At 48.9% G+C, this 20792-nt stretch overlaps 9 protein-coding genes across 10 annotated transcripts in view; 3 read left to right on the plus strand and 6 right to left on the minus strand.

The window, feature by feature from the left end:
* Positions 1-741: 741 nt before the first annotated feature.
* FVEG_01685 (DNA polymerase sigma subunit) lies at positions 742-3416 on the minus strand. The gene is made up of 3 exons (XM_018888688.1): positions 2310-3416; positions 1497-2214; positions 742-1446 (listed from the first exon to the last, which is right to left on the minus strand). The coding sequence occupies exons 1-3, from the start codon at positions 3374-3376 to the stop codon at positions 1159-1161; spliced, it is 2073 nt and encodes a 690-aa protein (XP_018744672.1). The 5' UTR covers positions 3377-3416; the 3' UTR covers positions 742-1158.
* A 297-nt stretch (positions 3417-3713) lies between these two features.
* FVEG_01684 (hypothetical protein) lies at positions 3714-4199 on the minus strand (the record flags this gene model as incomplete). Its single annotated transcript, XM_018888687.1, has 2 exons — positions 3714-4030; positions 4088-4199. 2 exons carry the CDS (start codon positions 4197-4199, stop codon positions 3714-3716), a joined length of 429 nt encoding a protein of 142 aa, XP_018744671.1.
* A 535-nt stretch (positions 4200-4734) lies between these two features.
* Positions 4735-6583, minus strand: FVEG_01683 (hypothetical protein; the record flags this gene model as incomplete). Its single annotated transcript, XM_018888686.1, has 6 exons — positions 4735-5694; positions 5744-5870; positions 5923-6233; positions 6289-6317; positions 6367-6495; positions 6544-6583. 6 exons carry the CDS (start codon positions 6581-6583, stop codon positions 4735-4737), a joined length of 1596 nt encoding a protein of 531 aa, XP_018744670.1.
* An 830-nt stretch (positions 6584-7413) lies between these two features.
* FVEG_01682 (hypothetical protein) lies at positions 7414-8878 on the minus strand (the record flags this gene model as incomplete). The annotated part of the gene is made up of 2 exons (XM_018888685.1): positions 7414-8573; positions 8632-8878. 2 exons carry the CDS (start codon positions 8876-8878, stop codon positions 7414-7416), a joined length of 1407 nt encoding a protein of 468 aa, XP_018744669.1.
* A 1103-nt stretch (positions 8879-9981) lies between these two features.
* FVEG_14896 (hypothetical protein) lies at positions 9982-13131 on the plus strand. Its single transcript, XM_018903932.1, has 2 exons — positions 9982-11633; positions 11845-13131. Exons 1-2 carry the CDS (start codon positions 10028-10030, stop codon positions 13047-13049), a joined length of 2811 nt encoding a protein of 936 aa, XP_018744668.1. The 5' UTR covers positions 9982-10027; the 3' UTR covers positions 13050-13131.
* Positions 13132-13325: 194 nt separating this feature from the next.
* Positions 13326-14030, minus strand: FVEG_01679 (hypothetical protein; the record flags this gene model as incomplete). Its single annotated transcript, XM_018888684.1, has 1 exon — positions 13326-14030. The coding sequence occupies one exon, from the start codon at positions 14028-14030 to the stop codon at positions 13326-13328; it is 705 nt and encodes a 234-aa protein (XP_018744667.1).
* Positions 14031-14853: 823 nt separating this feature from the next.
* On the minus strand, positions 14854-15835 carry FVEG_14895 (hypothetical protein). 2 transcript variants are annotated; one of them, XM_018903930.1, is made up of 3 exons: positions 15349-15835; positions 15209-15296; positions 14854-15157 (listed from the first exon to the last, which is right to left on the minus strand). In XM_018903930.1, the coding sequence occupies exons 1-3, from the start codon at positions 15786-15788 to the stop codon at positions 15005-15007; spliced, it is 681 nt and encodes a 226-aa protein (XP_018744665.1). In that variant the 5' UTR covers positions 15789-15835; the 3' UTR covers positions 14854-15004. The 2 variants fall into 2 exon arrangements, with proteins under 2 accessions (XP_018744665.1, XP_018744666.1); XM_018903931.1 differs by having other exon boundaries at positions 14854-15296.
* A 530-nt stretch (positions 15836-16365) lies between these two features.
* On the plus strand, positions 16366-19110 carry FVEG_01678 (KUP system potassium uptake protein). Its single transcript, XM_018888683.1, has 4 exons — positions 16366-16394; positions 16445-17899; positions 17950-18001; positions 18051-19110. The coding sequence occupies exons 2-4, from the start codon at positions 16723-16725 to the stop codon at positions 18280-18282; spliced, it is 1461 nt and encodes a 486-aa protein (XP_018744664.1). The 5' UTR covers positions 16366-16394; positions 16445-16722; the 3' UTR covers positions 18283-19110.
* Positions 19111-19784: 674 nt separating this feature from the next.
* FVEG_01677 (hypothetical protein) overlaps positions 19785-20792 on the plus strand; it is a gene marked incomplete at its 5' end in the record, with an annotated part of 1852 nt that continues 844 nt past the window's right edge. The window contains one exon of the mRNA XM_018888682.1: positions 19785-20770. Within this exon, the coding sequence (XP_018744663.1) occupies positions 19785-20770 (986 nt within the window). The remainder of the gene's footprint in view (positions 20771-20792) is intronic.

Raw genomic sequence — 20792 nt, forward strand, 5'->3', positions numbered from 1 at the left:
AAACTCTTTACATTTCTGCGCGCAATCATCCAGGTATAAACTCTCAAAAACTTGACTTTGACCTTCTTTAGGTTCGCCACGGACGTTGCAGTTTATGTCGGAGGGTGGTTCTGAGATGAGCGTGTAGGCGGGGCATGATGATGTTGTTGTGGGAGCTGAGGTTGTTGTGGTGGTGGGGGTTGGTTTGCAGTTGGATGCGGTGACGCTTGCTGCGAGGGTCGCGACGACGGCGATGGACTTTGTTGAAGGCATTTTGATGGCCTTGGAAAGTAAAGAAGTGAGGAAGAAGGAGATTGGGGAGATTCAGATTTAAGAGCGTTGATGCCCTGAGCTAGAGTCGATAGTCCGAGGCTAAGACGGCGCCACTGTCGATAGTTCCATGGTGGTTAATTAAACAGCTGCATGGATCTGCATCTGAGATCTACTGTACCTTGAAGACATGAAAACTCAAGATGCGCATCTAAATGATAAAATGGATCAGGTATATCTACAATTGCATCTCTACTCTGTACTTTCTCTTTGCTGTGTCTTGGGCTGAGACCATCTGCGATATCCCAATACTGCAACCTCCTCGAACCCCAGCGACGATACCGTCCCTCATTTTCATTCAACACCTTCAAGTCCACCAGACATCATCACCATCTCAATCCTCTCCACAGCTCTACATATAGCAGAGAAGCAGTGAGAAAAAGTGTTGTCCAAAAAAACAACGAGTTTTTCAACAGCTATAAACCGAAGAAAGGACGTCGAATGCATTCCGCACTCTTTCAAAAAAAGCAAAATCTGCAAGTATCGTCAGTGTCGCCATATCAAGTCGTCTCGTCAAGTCACTGCAATGATTAGTAGATCAGGTTCGAGTCGTTGTGAATAAATTTCGTCGTCCAATTCTAGGCCACTAGGCCGATGCGTGAGCGCCTCTCGGTGGAAAATGTAATCTGCGCCAGTCCCTCTGAAAACAGCAAACCACCCCTTCATCACGGCGTTACTATACACAAATGCAAGTTTGAACAAAAAAAGAAATGCAAAGATCATGACGTCTTCCAAGCCACCCCAAATATCCATAACCGGCAAAAAGACACAAAAAAACTCCAGCATCAGATAATATGCACAACACCGATTGGGGGGTATCAATATAGGCTTTTGATCGGGAAAGGAGGATCAGGAAGAACAAGGTCCGATGTGCTTCTCATGTACGTGGCGGAGGAAATCTCGCTGCATTCTGAAGGAGGAGTAGTCGCCTTTGAGAATCACTTCGAGAATGTTGCCCTGGTTGGGATCACGGGCAATCTCGTCCATTCTGTCACGTAGGAGATTGAAGGCGCCTTTGAAGCGGTCAAGGATGGCTACGGTGTTAGATGAGCCGCCGGAGATGTCGTTGCCCGAGTTGTTGGGATCGATGATGGAGAGGCGGTCGTAGTTCTTGTACGTGAGGCTTCGGACCTCGGACTGGGAGTGTTAGCAAGGGAGAGAAGAGTAAGTAGGGTGGCAAGACATACCTTTCGGATGTACCCAATTGGTCTGGTCAGGGAAATGGCGTTGGTGTCGTGGCGGAATTCGCGGCCGTAGAGATGGAAGAACTCGAGAAGCATCTCGCCGAGATGATGCTCCGGGATGAGGTTTCGACTCTGTACCTGTGGCATAAGCTGCAACATGCTCACAACCAAGCAAATCACGGTGAAACCGCCAATTCCTCCATTCACAGGTTCATTCAGACCACGCATGAGCAGGAAATGTTTGATCACAGTCACCAGGATAGGCATGGCAGGATATTGGGCCTTCCACTCAAGGAACGTGTCGACAGCATTCACACCGCCCAAGTTCTCAAACGACACATCAACCTTGAGACCAGTCTGCTTGTCAACGTATTTGACCAACGGAACTCTAGCGTGGGCAATAACCTCGATGGAGTGTTGGTCAGCTACGTGTTGGCTGGTGAGGAACTTCTGGAACTTGTACAGCCAGCTCTTTGCCGACAGGTACGTTGGGGGACCGCCTCGCATGAAGCTTGCGGAGCAGACGACTAGATCCATGTCTGCGGTGGGGAGGTAGAGGCCTGACATGAAGGAACCGAAGGGGTGGACCGAGGCGCTCGCGAAGTTCCTTCCGTCGCGTCGCATGGCCTTTCGAAGGTTCTCGACGAGGTTGTCACGGATTCGCTGTTCGAAATCGCGGGGTCTGACGTATTCGTAGAAGTCGATGATTTCCTTGTGTAATCTGCATACGTTAATCCGAGTACAAGAGCGGGGAGAATGTTTGGTCGGCAATGCGGATCCATGGCTTAAAGGTAGTGGAAAGGAGTATGCACTTACCGGAATGGCATGTTCATGGTAGCAGAGTGATCGACAGTATCCCAAGGACATGGGTCCTCGGTTGTCTTCGGCTGCCAACTGGGCAAGAGCGCACCTTTTGAAGGCTTCGTCGTAGCCTTCTTCAATTGTCCATAATCAGGAGGCTTGATCTCATCGTCCGCAGTCCGCTTTCGAGATCCAAGCGGATCATTTCTTCGCGCCGTATCCAGAGTCCCATTAGCAGGCGCTCGTGGCTTCTCGGGCAAACGCGCAGTCTCAGCTCTCGGTCCAGAGGGCGCATTCGGAGGCGGTGGCGGGGGTGGTTCGCGCGGGGGAGGCGGCGGTGCTTCCTCCTCTTCTTCGCTGCTCTCTTCGTCTTCTGTCAGGTCAAACGAGATAAAGTCCTCGGCTTCGGTTGAAGCAGCTAGTTTCTCCGACTGGTCTTCCACGCGCGCTTTTCGGATCAATTTGACCATATCACGTTTCTTGCGGGTGCTCTCGTCGGGACATGGGAGGGCAGTGTAGGGATCGGGATTTGACCACTTAGGTGCAGCATCGCCAGATCCATCATCTCCAGTTTTGGCACGTTTCTTGGAAGGTCCTTCTGTCTCGGAAGATGAAGAAATGTCCATCTCGAGCTCATCGTCGTCTGATAGCTCATCGACATCGCGGTATTTGGCAGCGCCCTCTTCTCCAAGTCGCTCCTCGGGCATATTCGCAGTCGCTCCAGATACCAAAGCGCGTTCAGACGGGTGAGGCGGAGGTTGCCATTTCCTTCCTCCACGACCCCGACCTCGGCCACCACGACCACCATCGCGACGCGGCCCTCTCCTTTCAGACGGCCCACGATAATCAGCCGGGAAATCAGGCATGCCAGCTGGCTTGTCTACACGAAAGGTAAAGTCGCCCTGCGGCACGCGCGGGCGGTATGAATCGGAGTGGCCATAATTATCGCGGGGCGGCGGTCGAGGAGGCAAGTCATGCCTGTCGCCAGGTCGATAGCTGTCGGCTTCGGGACGCAGAGGACGGTCGTTTCTTGGGCGCGAGTCGGGACGCGAGTTGCGCGGCCTGTTGTTGCGCGGCGGCATTTTGTGTCGTTGGGGATGCAGATGTGATTTATGCGGTGGATGAAACGATGATGTCGCGAAAGAAAAAAAGATCCTTCTTGCGCGAATGGTTGGCCCGCACTAGACCTAAACGAGGCAGAGGCGATCTCGGAATTGTTAGTCAGCATACTGCGTCACTGATTTTTGTGCTACCCTAGAGAAGCATGAAAGAAGCCGATGGCAGGAACAACGTGTGCTATCGGCAATCAGTGATTGGCATAAATTGACCGAGTGGCTCATCAGTAATGTACAATCTGGTGAATCTGTTTTCGTATATATTCTATGTATTTTGGTATGTGTTGGCGGGCGCGTTCTAAGCTCAAGCCTTGTTTGCACCATCCGGGTCATAAGCTGACACTTCAATTTCACAGTACATCGTCGGAACACCAAGTTGCCTCACTCCAATCTGCGTCCAAATGACCCTGTGATTAGGCATCCACTTCTTGTAATTCTCCGCCATCCTCTGTCCGACTTCAGGTGTGATTTCTGTGTGGTATGAGTTCACTCTGAAGACCTGCTCCCAGCCTTTTCCACCAGCAGCCTTCAGCGCCTTGTCCACATTCTCGAAAGCCAAGTCAATTTGCTCAAGTTGAGTCTCTGCGAAGACGAGGTCGCCGTCTTTAATGAAGCAGCCGCCTGGGATTGCATGTTAGAGCCTGGGGGTTCAGAAATTGGAGGGACGTGGTGGTGTACCTTGACCACTGAGCTGGAGCTGATCACCGACACGGACAGCTTGAGCGTAATTGAGGAAGTTTGTGAGAAACTCGCCGACGCCTTCGTAAGTGTAATTCTTGAGTTGAGACATGTTTATGGATTGCTCTGAGTACTAGCCAACAGTTTAATTTAATGTTTGTTCTATGCCGGAATTGGTGGGTTGAGATGCTCAATTGATCGTGGCTTACTCTGCCATTTATATTCACGCTTCAACCTCAGTCGCATCATGCAGAGTAAGGCGTGCAGGATAATCTGCATTCATCGAACCAAGCGTAACGTTGTCATAACGTTGATATAACGTTAGCATAACGTTTTCTAGCTCAATCCCATTCCATATCTGAGTAAGATGCGCTCAGAGTCGGTCCAACAAGGATGGTGATCTTCGGCCTCCAACCTACGGCTGGTCTATTGGGATATCCACAGCTTCTCGCCAAGACGGTGCAACAAAGAGGTGGGCATGACAAATGCAGCAGAAACGGAACCATTCAGCGCCCGATTCGGATCATAACCAATGCCAACGGATCTCCATGATTATGCTTAAATTATCTCGTCAGATCTTAGCTTCTTGGCTTCCGCTGCACCATTCATCAAGCTTCTAGCAACCCGCTCAACTCCATTGAGTCTACCTACTGAGTCTTCTTATTCTTATTCCTCGCCTTTGCAGCCGCCAACTCAGCATTGACCTTCTCAATCGCCTCCCTCGCCCCGTCCCACTTCACCCTCTTCCCCTCCCCATCAAAAACCCTCCAAACAAACGGCGTAAAAACACCATCCATCAACATCCTATACAGCGCGCGGTCATTCCACCACAACTTCCATCCTTTCAATCCCCACCCGAGATGTTCATATACTTGTGACCCAGCTGCCTTGTCAGCCCATGCAAGCCAGTCAGCCTGTCGCAGCCAACCAGGCACCACGCTGCCTCTGTTGGCAAGCTTACATATCGCCTCGTGGTGCTTATCTGTGGCGCGGTTCATCTCGTCGATTGGCGGGAGTGCAGAGTTTCCTTTCCAGATTTGAGCGATGGCCATGGTGCAGAGATCGCTGATGGGGAATGCGCTTGTTGCGACGAGGACATTGCCCAGGAAGGCCAGTGAGTCTGGGTGATCCAGCGAAAACACGTTTTGGTATAGTCGTGGAAGGGGTTTCCCGCGAGATCCGATTGCTTCTGCCCATTTTGGCGTTGTGTTGCGCGTGGGATCAACGCTGGCGTCTAGGAGGCTGAAATCTGCCTTGTATCCGGTGCACCAGATGATCGCGTCAACATCCAGACGCGCTCCGTCCGTGAGCTCAATCTCTTTGGGCCCTGTGACGCGCTTGATTTTTGGGATACAGGTGATATCGCCTGATTCGAGGAGGGGAATGAGATTATCTGACACGACGGGCAGAGCGTGCAGGACGGATTCCGCAGGAGAAAGACCCCATTCGGGCCTCATCTTGAACGCGTTGTCCTGCATTTTCTTGCAGATGGCGTTGAAGATGACTTCGTAGAGACGAGGGAATCTACTCTCGAACATTGCCATAAAGGCCATTGTGCGCGCTGTGAGGGTGTGATCGAATGGGATGCCATCGTGCTTTCGCGGGATCTGGGATAATGAGCATTGCGACTTGGGCCATTCATCACAGGCAACTTACCACTATAACACCATGGCTGCGAGATAGCCAGACTTTTTCAGCATGTCCACAAAGAGCTGCTGCAGTGTCTGCGCCCGTATTCGAGACGCCGACAACAACCACGCGTTTGCCCTTGAAGAGTTCTGGTCTACCACCATGGTCAGTCAACTTGCGGAACAACAGAGATCGTAATGACACACCGTTTGAAGGCGCGCGAATGTAGAGCCTCGCCTTCGAATTGCTCCATGCCCTCGACCTTGGGAATGTGAGGACGATTGTTTCCGCCCGTCGCCATAATGACCTTGTCGAAATACTCAGGCCCTGAGCCCTGGATGTCTACCACCCAGCGATTGCCCTCATCATCGCGTCGGACTTTCTCGACCGATACACCCAAGCGAAGCTTATCGCGAAAGTTAAAGTGGTCTACGTAGGACTCAATGTACTCTTCCACCTTGGCGGATGGGCAATGACTGGGCGTGGAGTCTGGGTATGGGAAGTCTGTAAAGGCGGCCTACAATAGTAAATATCTCTGTGAAGACATAACGGAAAAGAGACAGAGTAGGTACCCTTTCTTTGGAGATGTTGATGATGGTACCTTGGGCTTGTCAGCGACGCATCCTGTACGGCTTGGGGTGTGTGCTTACTCGGTAAGACTGATGTCTTGTCTTGCTCGGTGTAATGCCAGAGACCTCCGACATACTCATTGCGCTCAAATCCAGTCACATCGAAGCCGACTTGGAGTAGATTCTTGACAGCGACAAGGCCGGCGATGCCTGGCTTGTGTCAGTGCCGTCCTCAATTGAGAAACGCGGAATACCCACCGAGACCGATGACAGCCACCTTTTGACGCTGCTTATCCATGTTTACTTGGACTACAACTCGACACTCTGGAGGTAGATTAATAGCAGCACCTCAGCCTATAAATAATTCACTGTCATGGAACGCCCGGCATCATCTCAGCTGACAGGCAGTGACAGCACAGACCCATCAGGGTCGGCAGTCAGCAAGACGGAGCATTCCGGCCTAGAGCACTAACCTTGTAAACTCTGTACCTAGTCACAATTAACCTCAACAGCCGAACATCCGTTGCTGTTTTTGCGAGAAGCGCCCTCTATGAACAAGGATGCATGTGAGTTGATTGAAGTATCATCCAGATTTCCCAGTGAAGAACGTATATCTCGTCTCAATCGAATGAACGCGTAGTGAGGTAGTTTGAGCTTGTAAGGCGGAATTGATCCCGCTAACACGCCACCAAGAGCTTGATGGCTTGGGAACTAATGCTCGATGCTGGAGAGAGATCAGATCGATTAGATAACATGCAATGTTCTTACTGGTCCAGATGGCGAGCTGAACGCTATGATGTGCGCCATGACCCACGAGCCGGCCTGAAGTCGATCCGACTACCGACTTCGGATCATCAAGAGTGTTGGAGGTCTACATTGCATCGAGATACCAAGGGATATGTCTTTATGCATTTCTGTTATAAATGATTATTCTATAACAAACTGCTTTACAATCTCTGATATACAGACGAAGATCTGTTTGGTGAACATAAGCTGTCAACCTCAGATCTCAACTGCCAAAACACATCTAACTAAGAACTCGTATTCAATCGCCCTATACAAAAATGCTTTCCCGTCCATTTAATTCTGTCCACTTTACAAAAACGGGAGTCTAGAATAGATACCCTTCTAGATTCTCTCCCTCAACCTGGTGAAGCTTCCAATAACAAGTCCACGAGCCACAGTAATCGAAATCACTGCAGCAATGACAATGCCGAGATAGAGGTACACCAGAGGCTTTGCGCCCGCTTTGTCCAACATGACGCTGCTCAGGGGATTAGCGATGAGCAGCGCTAATCCAACAAGTAAGTTAGTCGAGCCATAATATCTCGCATAATCCTTTGGATCGCATGTTTTGCCGACGCAAATTGGAGCCACTGCATAGAAAGACCCCGAGAGGAGGCCCCAGATTGCTGCGAAGGCGTAGAGAAGGGAGCGGCCGTGTGAAATGAAAGGGATGAAAATCGCGGACTTGAGAAGGGCCATGAGGACCATTGTGCCGACCATTGTGTTCATTCCTCCGAGGCGGTCGCTTGAATAGCCTATAATCAAGCGGCTGATGCATGAGGTGCCGCCTATGACAGAAAGAAGGATGAATCCATCCTGGGCAGTGAAGCCAACGGTGGCAGATATAGCTGGGAGCAGACCGGCTATACCGGAGTTGACAAATTCCATCAAGAAGAGGCTGAGAGACACGAAAATGAAGCTCTTGCTCTTCCAGGCCGAGAGATCAAATACTGAGCTTGTTCCAAAGGGGTCAAAGCTATCGGTGCCCAAGACAAGGTTTTCGAACGGCAGAAAACAGAGGAATCCCACACTCGTGCAGGAGGCGATGACTATTGCCACGATCCTCATGGACCAGACCCAACCGAGATGCTCAAACGTCGAGTGAAGAACAAGTGGAAAGACAAGTATCCCAAGAGAAGCCCCGGTCACAGCAAAACCCATAGCCAAACCCCGTTGGCGAATGAACAACTTTCCCACTACGCCAATAGCAACAGTGCAGTTGATACCTGTGCCGATACTGCCAAAGACACCAAAGGCGAACATGAACTGCCAGTATGTCTTGCACTGCCCCATCAGGAGAAAAGTGGATGTTGATAGAACACCGCCGACTGCACTTAGGAGTCGAGGGCCGCAGCGGTCGAGAAGAGAGCCGTAGAAGAAACTGGGGATGCAGGCGAGGAAGAGGTATACACCGAGGATCCAGCCTATTTGACTGTTGGTGTTGTTTTTGAGCTGGTTATCACTGAGGTATGACTGGAGTGTGCCGACGGAACCGCTGAAACCTGGGGTTTTGTGTTAGTCAAATTTGCTAGGGTGAGAGTGAATGAACTGGAGACGTACCAGAGGAGCAAACTAGAAAGAGGAATGAGCCAAAGACACAGAGCCATGCACGCCACTCTGACTCATGGTCAACGACGAATGGTTCTGATCGGTGAGATAAGGGGCGAGTGGGCGAGGGCCTATCAGGTGCGGGTTCATTGGTGTCCCGAATCTCGTGTGAAATATCAACATACGGGAAAGCGATCTCAAAGTGGACTGAGGGCGGCTTTTCCAGATCAAACGAATTGGCGTCGTGTTGGCGGACCATTTTTGCGAATGATGTGTTGTGACAAGAATAAAATGGGTTGCGTCTGCAAATCCAAAAACTGGTCTCGCAGTTGGTATATATATATGTTTCCCTTCATCTTGAGTTTGGGAAGTGGAAGCTTGATGATTTCATCTTGAAAGCCTAAACTTTATGAGCGACAGAAGTGGAAGTTAATACATTTTCGCTTCGTCCTGAGTGGGAGCCTGTGATATTGACTTTTAAGTATCAAATCTGATCAGAATTTGCAGCGAGTAAAATCTGGCAATAAACGCATTTTTGAGTTAGAATTCTGCGCACATTTCGTCTGATCTGAGAACCATCTCTTAATAGCTACTCTAAATTTAGTTTCGCTTAGTTGAATTCAGTACAACATCATCATAAGGCGCATCTTTTGCCATTATTCTTGCTGTAATGGCTGTGAAGCCGACGCACTTTATTATGCGGGTCTGAGCGTGATTCCATTGACTCATTGAGGCCTCTCACTCGAGATCCACGGTTGCGCCTGCGGAAAGTAGCAGAGTAAGAAATGCATTCAGAGATGATCATCTGTAGATGATTTTGTAATCTTCAGGTGTTGTTACTTCCAGCATCAAGGCTATTGCAAGAGTAATAAAGCATTTGCTCGTTTGGTGGAAGAAAACGCTCGTCACATCAGACTGAGTTATTCGGCGATAAAGAAATGAGCTAAAGAGTTATTTTCTCTTCAATAATATCATTTTTCTCAGTTATGATAGAAGATCGAGTTTCCCTAAGAGAGGAAAGGAAACTCGGGACTTTAATACAAGGGTGACAAAAAGACTTAGGTAACTTGACATAAGTTCAGGATGAGTCAAGTATAGACTCAGGATACCTTTCACTAAATTTTAGAACACCTTTTGCTGGGTTTGTTTAATACTTTACACTAAGGTCCGGTGTTTTCTTGCTCCATGAGAGTCGCTAGGTCGGTCCAAACGCGAGTGAGCGGATCTCAAAGCTAAAACGAATCTGACGTTTTCAGAACCAACCAACCAACCACCTGAATCTCACCATCTGACCAATCACATGACCGCATCAAACCACTCAGCCCGGAAACTACGGCATCATGATTTTATTCGTCATCAACACCAAAACACCAACATCATGACAACCCCATAGTCACCGCCTCACGACATGCCACCTCTAAGCGAGACCATCCGAAATGGCATCTCCGACTCGTTGGCGCGCACTCAACTCTGGCTCAACACGCCCAACGGCCGTGGCGTGCTAAAATGCACTGTTGCCTACACAATCGCCAGCCTTGCGACCTTTGTGCCGTTTTTGGCGAATTTTCTGGGCAAGCCGGAGGGTAAACATGTCGTTGCTACTATTACGGTTTATTTTCACCCTGCGAGGTCGGTGGGGTCGATGATTGAGGCTATTCTTATTGCTGTTGTTGCGGTTGCTTACGCGGAGACGGTTTCGCTGCTTTCTATGGTTACCTCTGTTTTCTTTGGGTCGACGATGCACCTGGTGACGCTATCGCATGTCTTGGTTGTTGTGGTGTTTATTGGCGGTGGGTTTGGGTTTATGGGTTGGGTGAAGCAGAGGATGTTGAACCCGCTCGTCAACGTCGGCAGTACCCTCGCAGCACTCGCGATAATCGGAGTTGTGACCAAGGAGAGCCACGTAATGTCGAACGTATTCTCAAATGAGAAGGTTCTGCAGTTCTTCAAAATGCTTGTTATGGGTATCACGACTACCACGGCGGTCAATCTGCTTCTTTGGCGAACGAGCGCCCGCACGTCACTGCGAGAGACGATGAATCGAGTTTCGATACCGTTGGGAGATATGCTATACATGATAACCAACAGTTTCCTCAGTGGTTCTGAAGAAGGACTTGTGTCCGATGGATTTACGGCGGCATCAACACATTATGCGAAGTCCTATGCTCAGATGATGAAGGATATGAGAGAAGCAAAGTTTGAACATTACTTCCTTGGACATGAGGAGATTTACGAGCATGAGAAAACTGTTGCGAGATCCATGGAAACCTTGGCTCAGGCCTTGGGAGGTTTGAGAAACGCGACGAATACTCAGCTTGAACAGCTCAAGCACCCAAAACCGCTCAGTCCAAAAGCGTCTGGCACGGCTTCACCGAATACGGCGCGCCAGCTTTTTGAGCAGTTCAACGAGTCGATCACGATGTCTATGACAGGAGTACGACAGAATCTCTGCAGAATCTTACATGAGCCTCAGTTTGGTCAGCCGCCCAGCTACGAAATCAACGTTGACGAAGATCTGCGGCGCAACTTGATGGACTCGTTAGATACCTTTGACACAGCCAGATCAGACGCTCTACAAGGACTCTACGGCCGTATCGAGCAAATGGCTTCGTCTCACGAATCAACACGCGCTAATCTTGAGGAAGTCGCCGCAGCATGCGGCCACTTCACTTTCAGCCTTCAATCCTTCGGCGAAGATGTTCTTCAGTACCTCGATGTTCTAGATGATCTAGAGTATGTGATTATACGCAAGAGTCGAAGTTGGAGATGGCTGCTCTGGTGGAAGAGTAGCTCAGAAGAAGATCGGAATAAAGCTATCAGACTGTTTGAGTCTGCGGAGGCTGATACGTTGATGCGGACGAGGCAGAGGTCTGTTAGTGTACCTGATGGTCCAGCTGCGGTGCCTGCACCGGTTGATCTAAGAACCTGGTATAATGCGCCTGATCTGAACAAGATACTGGCTTGGTTCTGGAGAAACATCTCTGCGCTTTTTAAGAAAATGGCGCGGGATGATAGTAAGTTTCCCCTTCTTCAGGGAGCAGGAAACCATCAGACCTTGATATCAAAACGAACTCAGCAAAGGGATCCTAAGTTTAGGATAAGCAAGCTTATTCTAAACTTATCCTGAACTTATGCTAAGTTAACTAAGTCTTTAGCATCAAGGTCCTGAGCTTTCTTTCTCCCCTCGCCCTTATCTCCAACCTCCCAATCGCTAACTTCAAGCAGTTCAGTTCGGCCTCAAAGTCGGTATCGGCGCCGCTCTGTGGGCAATGCTCGCGTTTCTCGAAGAGACGAGAGAGTTATACACGGAATGGCGCGGTGAATGGGGTCTTCTATCCTTCATAATCGTGTGCAGTTTCACAATGGGAGCTGCCAACACCGTCAGCCTAGCTCGTTTCATCGGTACACTATTTGGTGCTTTGTTCTCTGTGATCAACTGGAAGATCAGCCATGGTTACGCCTTGGCTCTGATTCCGCTTGGCTGGTTGACGAGTTTCACCAACTTTTATCTTGTCATTCAGCATGGCAAGGCTTCTTTGGGGAGGATCAGTCTTCTTGCTTACAATGTTTCTACACTGTATGCGTACAGAGTAAAGAGAAAGGCAGATGGAAATGACACGACTGAAGATGGACAGTTTTCTCAGCCTGATATCATGGAGATTGCCAAACGCCGAGCCATCGCTGTCACAGCGGGTATTATCTGGGGTCTGGTCGTTTGCCGAGTTATATGGCCCATATCCGCACGTCGCAAGTTCAAAGAGAGTCTGTCTGTTCTCCATCTACAAATGGGTCTTATCTGGAAGCGAGGGCCTCTCACCGTTCTCTTTCGTAGCGAAGGTTCTCAAAGCTATCTCAAGTCTGGTGAACAAGCTGCCTTGCAAAGGTATGCTGCAAACCTAGATAGTCTGAGACTAGCCGCCGCTTCGGAGTTCGAGTTACGAGGCCCATTCCCTATGGAAGTGTACGGCCGTGTGCTGAAAAGCACTATGCGTATCCTCGATGGCTTCTACAATATGAGCCTCGTCGCATGTCGAAAGGGTCATCTTACAGAAGGTGAGAGGGCACTGCTCGAGTATACAGCTCGCGAGCGCGCTATTCTTTGTGATCACATTTGTCAGGCTTTTCAGGTCGTTGCTAGCTCAACTATGCTGGAGTATCCTTTCGCCGATGCCACGCCAAGCATTGTATCGGCACGCGAGAATCTGTTGAGTAAGATCTTTGAGTTCAGAAAGGAACACCCGAGGAGATTGATCAACGAGGGTGGTGAGACTAGTGAATCAAGTCAGCTGCTTGTTGAGGAGAAAGACTATGCACTGCTTTATGCGTATGCGCTTGTTACTGGACAGGTTGTAGATGAACTACGGTTGATTGGAAAGGAAATAGGGAGTCTTTTTGGTGTTTTAGATGAGGATACCCGACTTTTGCAGTAATGAAGACAGAACTCCATAAGAGTATATTTTGACAAACTAGCACAGAGAACTTAGCAAAGACCATCTATTGTACGTGCGCCAACTCCCATCGTACAGAACATCTCTAACAAACGTAACTTGAAAACTAAGTAAACTCAATACCGTAGCACAGACCCCGGCCCGAAACCGAAACAGAAAACCAAGCGACCTAACTATCTGCCATTCTCCGGACCGCGAAGCCACAAGGGCCCAACTCACCAAAATGACTCTTGAACAACACCTATCAACCAAATATGTTTAATAGTCAAGCTCGAGTTTGAGCTTGCGCGAGCGATGAAAATACCCAGCGAGCTTGTCCCCCAATTTATTGACACCATGCTTGAGACGTACAACACAATTGTGAGAGAAGCGAAGTTTCGCCATAGGAACACTAGAGTTTGCCATGGTGAGAGTGTCGAGGAACTTGTCCAGAAGTGTAAGTTTGATATCGCCATCATGCGCAAGTTGTGTGTATTCATCAGACACGGAGCCTTTCCAAGCAAAGACATGCACAGTGTACTCACATTGAAGAGCATATGCGACCGATGGAATCATGTCGTTGTCTCCAGAAACAAGAACAAAAACACCACTGTCCTTGAATTCCTGGAGATGGACAGTATCCAGGGCCATGTCTCTGACCAGCATAGTATCAACCTGTTTCTCGGGTTGCTTCCTTTTCCGACGAGAGCTGAACACAAAGGAAGAATGGAGGTTCAGATCTTGAGATACAAGACTTCGCTCAAGGTTAGATCCATAAACATTGAGATTTACCTCTTCGTCAACTTCCATCCCGGTGCCTCTGCGGATGATATCCTTGAGCGCGCGGACATCGTAATGCCAGTCTATGCGTTCTTTGGGGTCGATCTGGTGACTCTCCTTGTAGGCTGTTTCACCACTGATTTTGAAGTTGGATTCATCCAGGTAGACGTAAGCAACCCGACCACTTCTGTCGGGCAAGGGCATGGGGGGTAGATGATACAACATGGCGTCAGATAGAGAGAGCTGCATTGTAAACAGAAGGTGAGTCGATATCACAGGAGAGAATCTCAGTACCAATAACAAGATAAGCACGGGGGATGAGATGATGTTTGAAGGATAATCAACAAAACTGATGGAAAAGTACACTTCTTATAGTGGTCGGTCTATTACTTCAACTACGCGGGAGATCACAGTGAAAGCACTCAGACTCTTTCAAGAGGAGTGACTGATCACTTCTCACAAGTTCATGCATTGCCCTTTGTTGATAAGTTCTGACAGAACCTGTATTATGTGCAGCTGCGACAAAGACTATTGAACTTCAACAAGAACTGTATATACGTGCATGCTTCTTAGTTCTCTTCATTCAATTAACGAGTACTAAGCGCTTTATCGCTTCGCAAACCTCTGATAGTGACGGAACTTCAGCTGGAGCTCTGTCACAGACAAATAATCAGCTGGGCAGCAGAGAGACAATTCCTGAGTTGTAAATGTGGTATTCTAAAACGTATTTTCTTGCTTTAATCAAGTCTCTTTGTTGACATTCTGCATTCACGAGATGAGGCGCCTATGATCCTCCACGGGAGCTCCAAACCCGATGGGTGCCAGCGGAGAACTGTATTATCATCCAGCTCGAACAATGATACTGAGTATAACGGCTGTCATTTCATACGGCCCCCCATTTTCAGGCTCCGCATTGCTGTCCTTTCCTTTTGTGCCCTGGGGGCTGAAGCCTCTGTTACAACCCAAACCTTACCACAGTGCGCTGGCTCTCTCGAGATAGTGCATTTCAATGGACGATCAATAGTAACTTCATAGAATGGGAAGGTTATGGTGATGTAAAAGAAAAGTTAAATTCGAAAAACTGTTGTACGTTTTAGCAAACAAGAAAGAATAATGTCCCTGTTTTGCCTGTTGTAGATTATGGAGCATCCCCAACCCAAAACCTTTTGTTTCGTATTCTAACGACCCGAGGAGCCAATTTGACACGAGGCCTCCAACGTCACCGGCAGCGGTGGTTCCTGAAGTTGAAGCGGCCGAGCAGGAACGGCAGTACCTGGGCCGCGAGACTGAATAGTTGGAATTCTTGCGATGGGAAGAAGCTCCGAGATAGCCTAGTGTTCTGTTAGGTTGCACAATAATCCAGTGAGAAGTGTGAACTTAACTATTGGTCTACGGCTGAGTATTCGACGAGGTGCTGGGGGTAGATCACATGCGGGTTTATAGACAAGAGCGTCTGCAACATTTGCACGACTACGGAAGTAAGTACTGGTTTGGTAAATAATGAGTTATAGCCAGAACATACCAAACTGGGCAGTTTATCGACCGCTCCAGTAGCCATGGGTCAATACATCTGGGATGGAAGCGATGACCGCATGGTAACGAGCGAGCCTGGGCACCTTGTCTAAACTCACTGATGCAGATGAGACAGCTTGGCAGGCTCGTTTGTCCCAGGGGGTTGACGACTTGCTTCGAAGTATCAGCTCTAACCGCTTCTGTCTCTCGATAGCAAGTTATCGGCATCAAGCTCAAAGCGTGCGGAGTGAGGCATATTCTGCCTGCCCTTTGCGGCACCGGGACCCCAAGTTGATAGGGCTCTGGCCTGTGACATCCCCTTCTGCAGAGAATAAAGGGTGCGAGCAGCACAAGGCCAAATGCGATGATGCCTAGAATAATAAAAACGACTGAGGGTTTATGATGCTCGCCATTGCTTTCTCGGGCAACTGGATTTAGCGTTAGAATCATACCCGAGAAAGCAGGAAAACAAACGGCGATGAGAGAGCTGTGTTGGGTGGTGGGATAGCGTGGAGGGTCCATAAGACCTCAGTGAGATAAATATTCCCTCATACATGCCGACTCTACACGGCCAGAAGAGTCATCCACGGCTATCCAGAGCCGCAAGCAAAGGGGTCTAGAACAGATCAGGGGTCATTTTATCCTTATCCTTATCCTTAATTGGTCTGCCTGGAAAAATCCCGCATCTACTGCATCTGCCTCGCTAAAGAGCCAAGGGTCAGCTCAAATGAGAAGCCAAGCTTTCAGCTGCTAAGGAAGCCACTTGATACATTCCTGGCAATGTTTAATTGCCAAAGAAACTTGAGAATGCATGTGATTTGACTCGTCAGAATCAAATGCCTTGTCAACGTGGCCCTACGATATCGTGAGTCATTCGTGCGCCTGTAAAGAACCTTGTTGCGGGCGCTTCTTCTAATGCAGACGCGAGATGAACTGATGAAGGCGGTGCCGGATCCCGGTGATGATACCCGTGTTAGCGATGGGCTGAAAACAGTGAGAAAACATTTCTGCTAACCATTACGTTTCTTATCAAGGTTGCAGTTCGTGCAAGCCAAAGTAGGTAGCTCATCTAAAAGTAGTCCTCTTTCTAACAGAGTATATAACAGGAATACATTGCATGATCTGGACATCCTAGCTCGACCCCAAGACTTCGCTGCAGTAATTCTCCACCTCCCAGGTTCCCCCGTCTTCTCAGCCCTGAAAATGGCTCAACATGAGTCTGATGTTCATGCCGGCGACGCATTCGTCGGTATTGACGATGATGAAGAAAAAGCCCGCGCCATCGCAGAAAATGATCTGCAAGGCTCACGCAAGCAAGCAAGTAACCTTGATCACCCAAGGGTAGAGGCCCCGCTGATTTTGATCGCAATAGACATATAGAGGCATGGTACTCCTGTGGCTCAACTTCCAAGCTACAGGCGTCATCTACGGTGACATCGGTACCTCGCCTCTTTACGTCTACTCGTCCACCTTCTCGGCTCAGCCTTCTTGGCAAGACCTCGTCGGCGCTCTCTCGATTATCATATGGTCTCTGACTCTCATCGTCACCGTCAAGTACTGCTTTATTGTTCTGAGTGCCGATGACGATGGCCAGGGAGGGACATTCGCTCTTTATAGTCTCTTGGCGAGATATACGCATATTTCAAAACGAGATCCAAGGGACTTGCCTGGTATTCGATTGCAGAGATTCAAAACGGGTGATCTCAAGACTGGGGGCAAGAGTCTTCGTGGGCTTCTCGAGAAGTCCAGGGCGATCCAATTCTTCCTGCAATTCATCGGCGTCTTGGGTGTCTCTATGGTCATGGCTGACGGTGTGCTGACACCAGCTCAGTCTGTCCTAGGAGCTATCCAGGGAATAAAAGTCGCCAATCCAAACCTCGGAACCTCTGCTATCGTCGGAATATCGTGTGGCATACTTGTTGCACTCTTTCTTATCCAGCCATTTGGCACATCAAAGATCGGTACCATGTTTGGGCCGGTTGTCGTCATCTGGTTGTTGTTCAACCTATGCGCTGGTATCTACAACCTCGCTGTCCACGATTACACCGTCCTCAAGGCATTCAGTCCACATTTTGCCTTTTCATATCTTGTGCGCAACGGACACGAGGGCTGGAGATCACTAGGCGGTCTTCTCTTAGCTTTCACGGGCGTCGAGGCATTGTTCGCGGACTTGGGGGCATTCAGCAAACGCGCAGTACAAATTTCGTGGATCTTCTTGGCCTATCCTTGCCTCCTAATTGCATATATAGGACAGGCTGCGTACATATCTCGCGATGATACGAGACAAGCCTTCACGAACCCCTTCTTCAATACAGTACCCCCAGGAACTCTGTATTTTAGCTTGGTCATCGCGATCCTCGCAGCGATTGTCGCTTCTCAGGCTATGATAACTTCAACCTTTCAGCTTCTTACTCAGATCATGAGGCTCTCATACTTTCCTCATGTCAAAGTCATTCATACTAGTCAAATCTTCCACGAGCAGGTCTACATACCCATGGCGAATTGGCTGCTTATGATTGGTACGGTTATAATTACAGCAGTATACAGCAGTATACAACAATGTACGTATTCATTGATCTCGTGGGTTGAGCAAATACTTACAGCTCTATAGACCACCTCGCTAGGCAACGCATACGGTGTCTGCGTTATCACAGTCACTTTTAGTAAGTTGATACCCCAGAAGCAATACAAATTCCAGCTAAGTTCACGTAGTTACGACATGCATGGTTTCTCTTGTCGCAATCCTCGTCTGGAGACTTCCCGCGTACATAGTCGTGCCCGCCTGGCTCGTCTTTGCCAGTTTAGATGCAGCCTTTCTATCTTCCGTCTACGAAAAGGTTCCAGATGGCGCATGGTTCACTCTTCTTCTAGCTTTCCTCCTCTCCTGCCTCTTTACCCTGTGGCGTTTCGGAAAAGAGTGTCAGTGGGAAGCAGAATCTCATGACCCGGTTTCACCTCAAGTCCTCTTATCTCCAACCACTGCGACCAAAGGCCCTGTAGCCTTATCGCCTACATTTGGTGGGACGCCTGTCTCTACTGTTCCGGGGGTTGGGATTTTCTTTGACAAATCTGGTATCGCCAATACTCTTCCTCCGTCGTTTTTCCAATTCGTCATCAAGTTCGCCGCGCGACCTGCAGTCGTCGTTCTCTTCAACATGCGCCCACTTCCGGTACCTACAGTCCCATTGACCGATCGATATGTCATAAGGCGCGTCTCCGAGATTGACTCGTGTTATGCTGTTACACTACGCCATGGCTACACAGATAACATTTTGTACCCGGGCCTCGCTCAGGACGTTGTTCAACAGATTGCGATTTCCATCGCAAGGGGTCGACGCAACGATACGACGGCTCTCGAGCTAGACGTGATGAAATCTTCGCAGAACTCTCCAACTGTGTACATACTTGGTAAAGAGACGATCAAAATTGGCTGGCCAAATGTTCTATCCCCCAAGGCCTATCTCCGGTCCTGGCTGCTGTGGATCTTTCTCTGGTTTCGAGAAAACTCTCGAACTAAGCTTGCCGATCTCGATATTGATGCTGACAAAATAGTCGAAGTTGGCTTCATAAAAGAACTGTAGAGGCTTACTGACACAAGCATACACCCTAACCGCCTTACAGGCCATTTATAGGAGGCTACCTCAAGTGTGGATTGTTTTCCAGTTTAGTCCTGTATTTAGCTGTGTAATTAGCATAGAGATTTCTAGCACTTCAAGAACACCTATCAGTAGTAAAGTGATTAGTTGGGAAATAAAACAATAGTGCAGTCCTATTATAACGACTTTTCTGTCTCTTTGCAAGTGTATATCAGTTTAGACAACAATAATAGCTGTCGGCGAAGATGCCAAAGTACAGATAGTCTTGGCTAAGGTTGGCCGATTGTGGAGAAATACCCCAGATTTCTCAAGTAATCCCACGTTTTATCGGGCCTTTTCCATCATGGCCACGACTGACCGGGGATGCTTGATCCAGGCACTGAAGCGCCCTCGGGGCATATCCCGTTGAAGAGATCCTCTCGGCTTAGCGACCAGCCCAACAAAGAATATAAAGAGCTCTGCTTCCATTCAGCCAATCTTGGGCATCAGTACCGACATACTGGCATAGTGCTAGATACGATGAAGATCAATTGGTGAACACGACTACAATAGGGAGTTTTGAACACCTCTGCGTCTTCATCTACCGGCCAACGCTTCTCTCCCCCGCAATTTCTCTCAAAATTCCCTCGACGTTCCAAATCCTTTAATCACTCCATCGAATGTGGAGTCGAACCCTGTTCATGACGTCTAGTCCGGGGATAGTGCTTAAACATGAAGAATCAAGCAAGTCCCTAGCGCCCAATCTTAGCGAAGTTACCCCATTCAGCAATTCTAACCACCCAAGCTTCAAATGCCATGATTTATCACCAGTTCCTGATCGGCAGTCTATAAAGACAACAATCTCCTCACAATGGACTTGACCGCTTCAGCAGCGTTGAATTACACCATGCCAAACATGCTTTCCCAACTCGTCGGTGCTTTCGCCCTCCTCACTGCGCTCCCCTTTGCGCATGCTGCACCAAGCCTTGACAAGCAATGTTCAACTGCGCGCACGGAGCACAAACGCAGATTATTTGTGCTCACGGATATCAGCAATGAGCCTGATGATCAGATGAGTCTGGTCCGACTTTTGACTTACGCCAATGAGATTGATATTCAAGGCATCTCTGTGACTACTTCGACATGGATGCCTGATAAGATCGACTATGAATCTGTCGTTGGTGTTTTGGATGGTTATAAGAAGGTTGTGAATAGCCTCAACGCCAATGTTCCTTCTCACGCGCCTTATCCTTCGTACAAGTACCTTCTTGATCGAGTTCATAAAGGTCATCCTGTCTATGGACGAAAATCACTCAATATGAGTCTGAGTGATGGTGCGAAAGCGCTTGTTAAAGCTGCTGACAAGGCGAGTGTCGACGATCCTCTTACAGTTTCCGTTTGGGGCGGATCAGCGATTTTGGCTGAAGCTCTTCAACACGTTTCTCGCACAAGAAGTGAAGACGCTGTTGATGCTTTCGTCGAGAAGCTTCGCGTTTACGCTATCTCTGATCAAGATGACACCGGTATCTGGATTCGCCTTCGTTATCCACTACTCTTCTACGTGGTCTCTCTGCACGGCTTCAGCGAGTATACTGTTGCAGCATGGAACGGTATCTCTGGCGAGGAGTACCGAAACTTTGATCACGGTGGCCCAGATTCCAGCATCGTCTCTAATGACTGGCTCGAGAAGAACATCCGACTTGGTCCTCTAGGATCTCACTACCTCAATTGGTCTTTCATCATGGAAGGCGACACACCCGCTTTTCTACCTCTCGTCCAGAACGGTCTGGGTGATGTTAACCATCCAGAGTGGGGTAGCTGGGGCGGTCGCTATACACTCCTCGATCACACGAACCAGTCGCGAGTCTACGCTGATACG

This window comes from Fusarium verticillioides, chromosome 6 (assembly GCF_000149555.1).
Source record: "Fusarium verticillioides 7600 chromosome 6, whole genome shotgun sequence".
In the NCBI taxonomy this organism is placed as follows: Eukaryota; Fungi; Ascomycota; class Sordariomycetes; order Hypocreales; family Nectriaceae; genus Fusarium; species Fusarium verticillioides.

Coding starts and splice junctions, on each gene's coding strand:
- FVEG_01685 (XM_018888688.1), bottom strand. CDS start 3,376: ATGCCGCCGCGCAACAACAGGCCGCGCAACTCGCGTCCCGACTCGCGC. Junction 2,215..2,309: donor ACCATGAACATGCCATTCCG/GTAAGTGCATAC, acceptor TAACGTATGCAG/ATTACACAAGGAAATCATCG. Junction 1,447..1,496: donor CAATTGGGTACATCCGAAAG/GTATGTCTTGCC, acceptor TAACACTCCCAG/TCCGAGGTCCGAAGCCTCAC.
- FVEG_14896 (XM_018903932.1), top strand. CDS start 10,028: ATGCCACCTCTAAGCGAGACCATCCGAAATGGCATCTCCGACTCGTTG. Junction 11,634..11,844: donor GAAAATGGCGCGGGATGATA/GTAAGTTTCCCC, acceptor AACTTCAAGCAG/TTCAGTTCGGCCTCAAAGTC.
- FVEG_14895 (XM_018903930.1), bottom strand. CDS start 15,788: ATGATTCTAACGCTAAATCCAGTTGCCCGAGAAAGCAATGGCGAGCAT. Junction 15,297..15,348: donor TCGATAAACTGCCCAGTTTG/GTATGTTCTGGC, acceptor TTACTTCCGTAG/TCGTGCAAATGTTGCAGACG. Junction 15,158..15,208: donor TACTCAGCCGTAGACCAATA/GTTAAGTTCACA, acceptor ACAGAACACTAG/GCTATCTCGGAGCTTCTTCC.
- FVEG_01678 (XM_018888683.1), top strand. CDS start 16,723: ATGGTACTCCTGTGGCTCAACTTCCAAGCTACAGGCGTCATCTACGGT. Junction 17,900..17,949: donor ATACAGCAGTATACAACAAT/GTACGTATTCAT, acceptor ACAGCTCTATAG/ACCACCTCGCTAGGCAACGC. Junction 18,002..18,050: donor CGTTATCACAGTCACTTTTA/GTAAGTTGATAC, acceptor AAGTTCACGTAG/TTACGACATGCATGGTTTCT.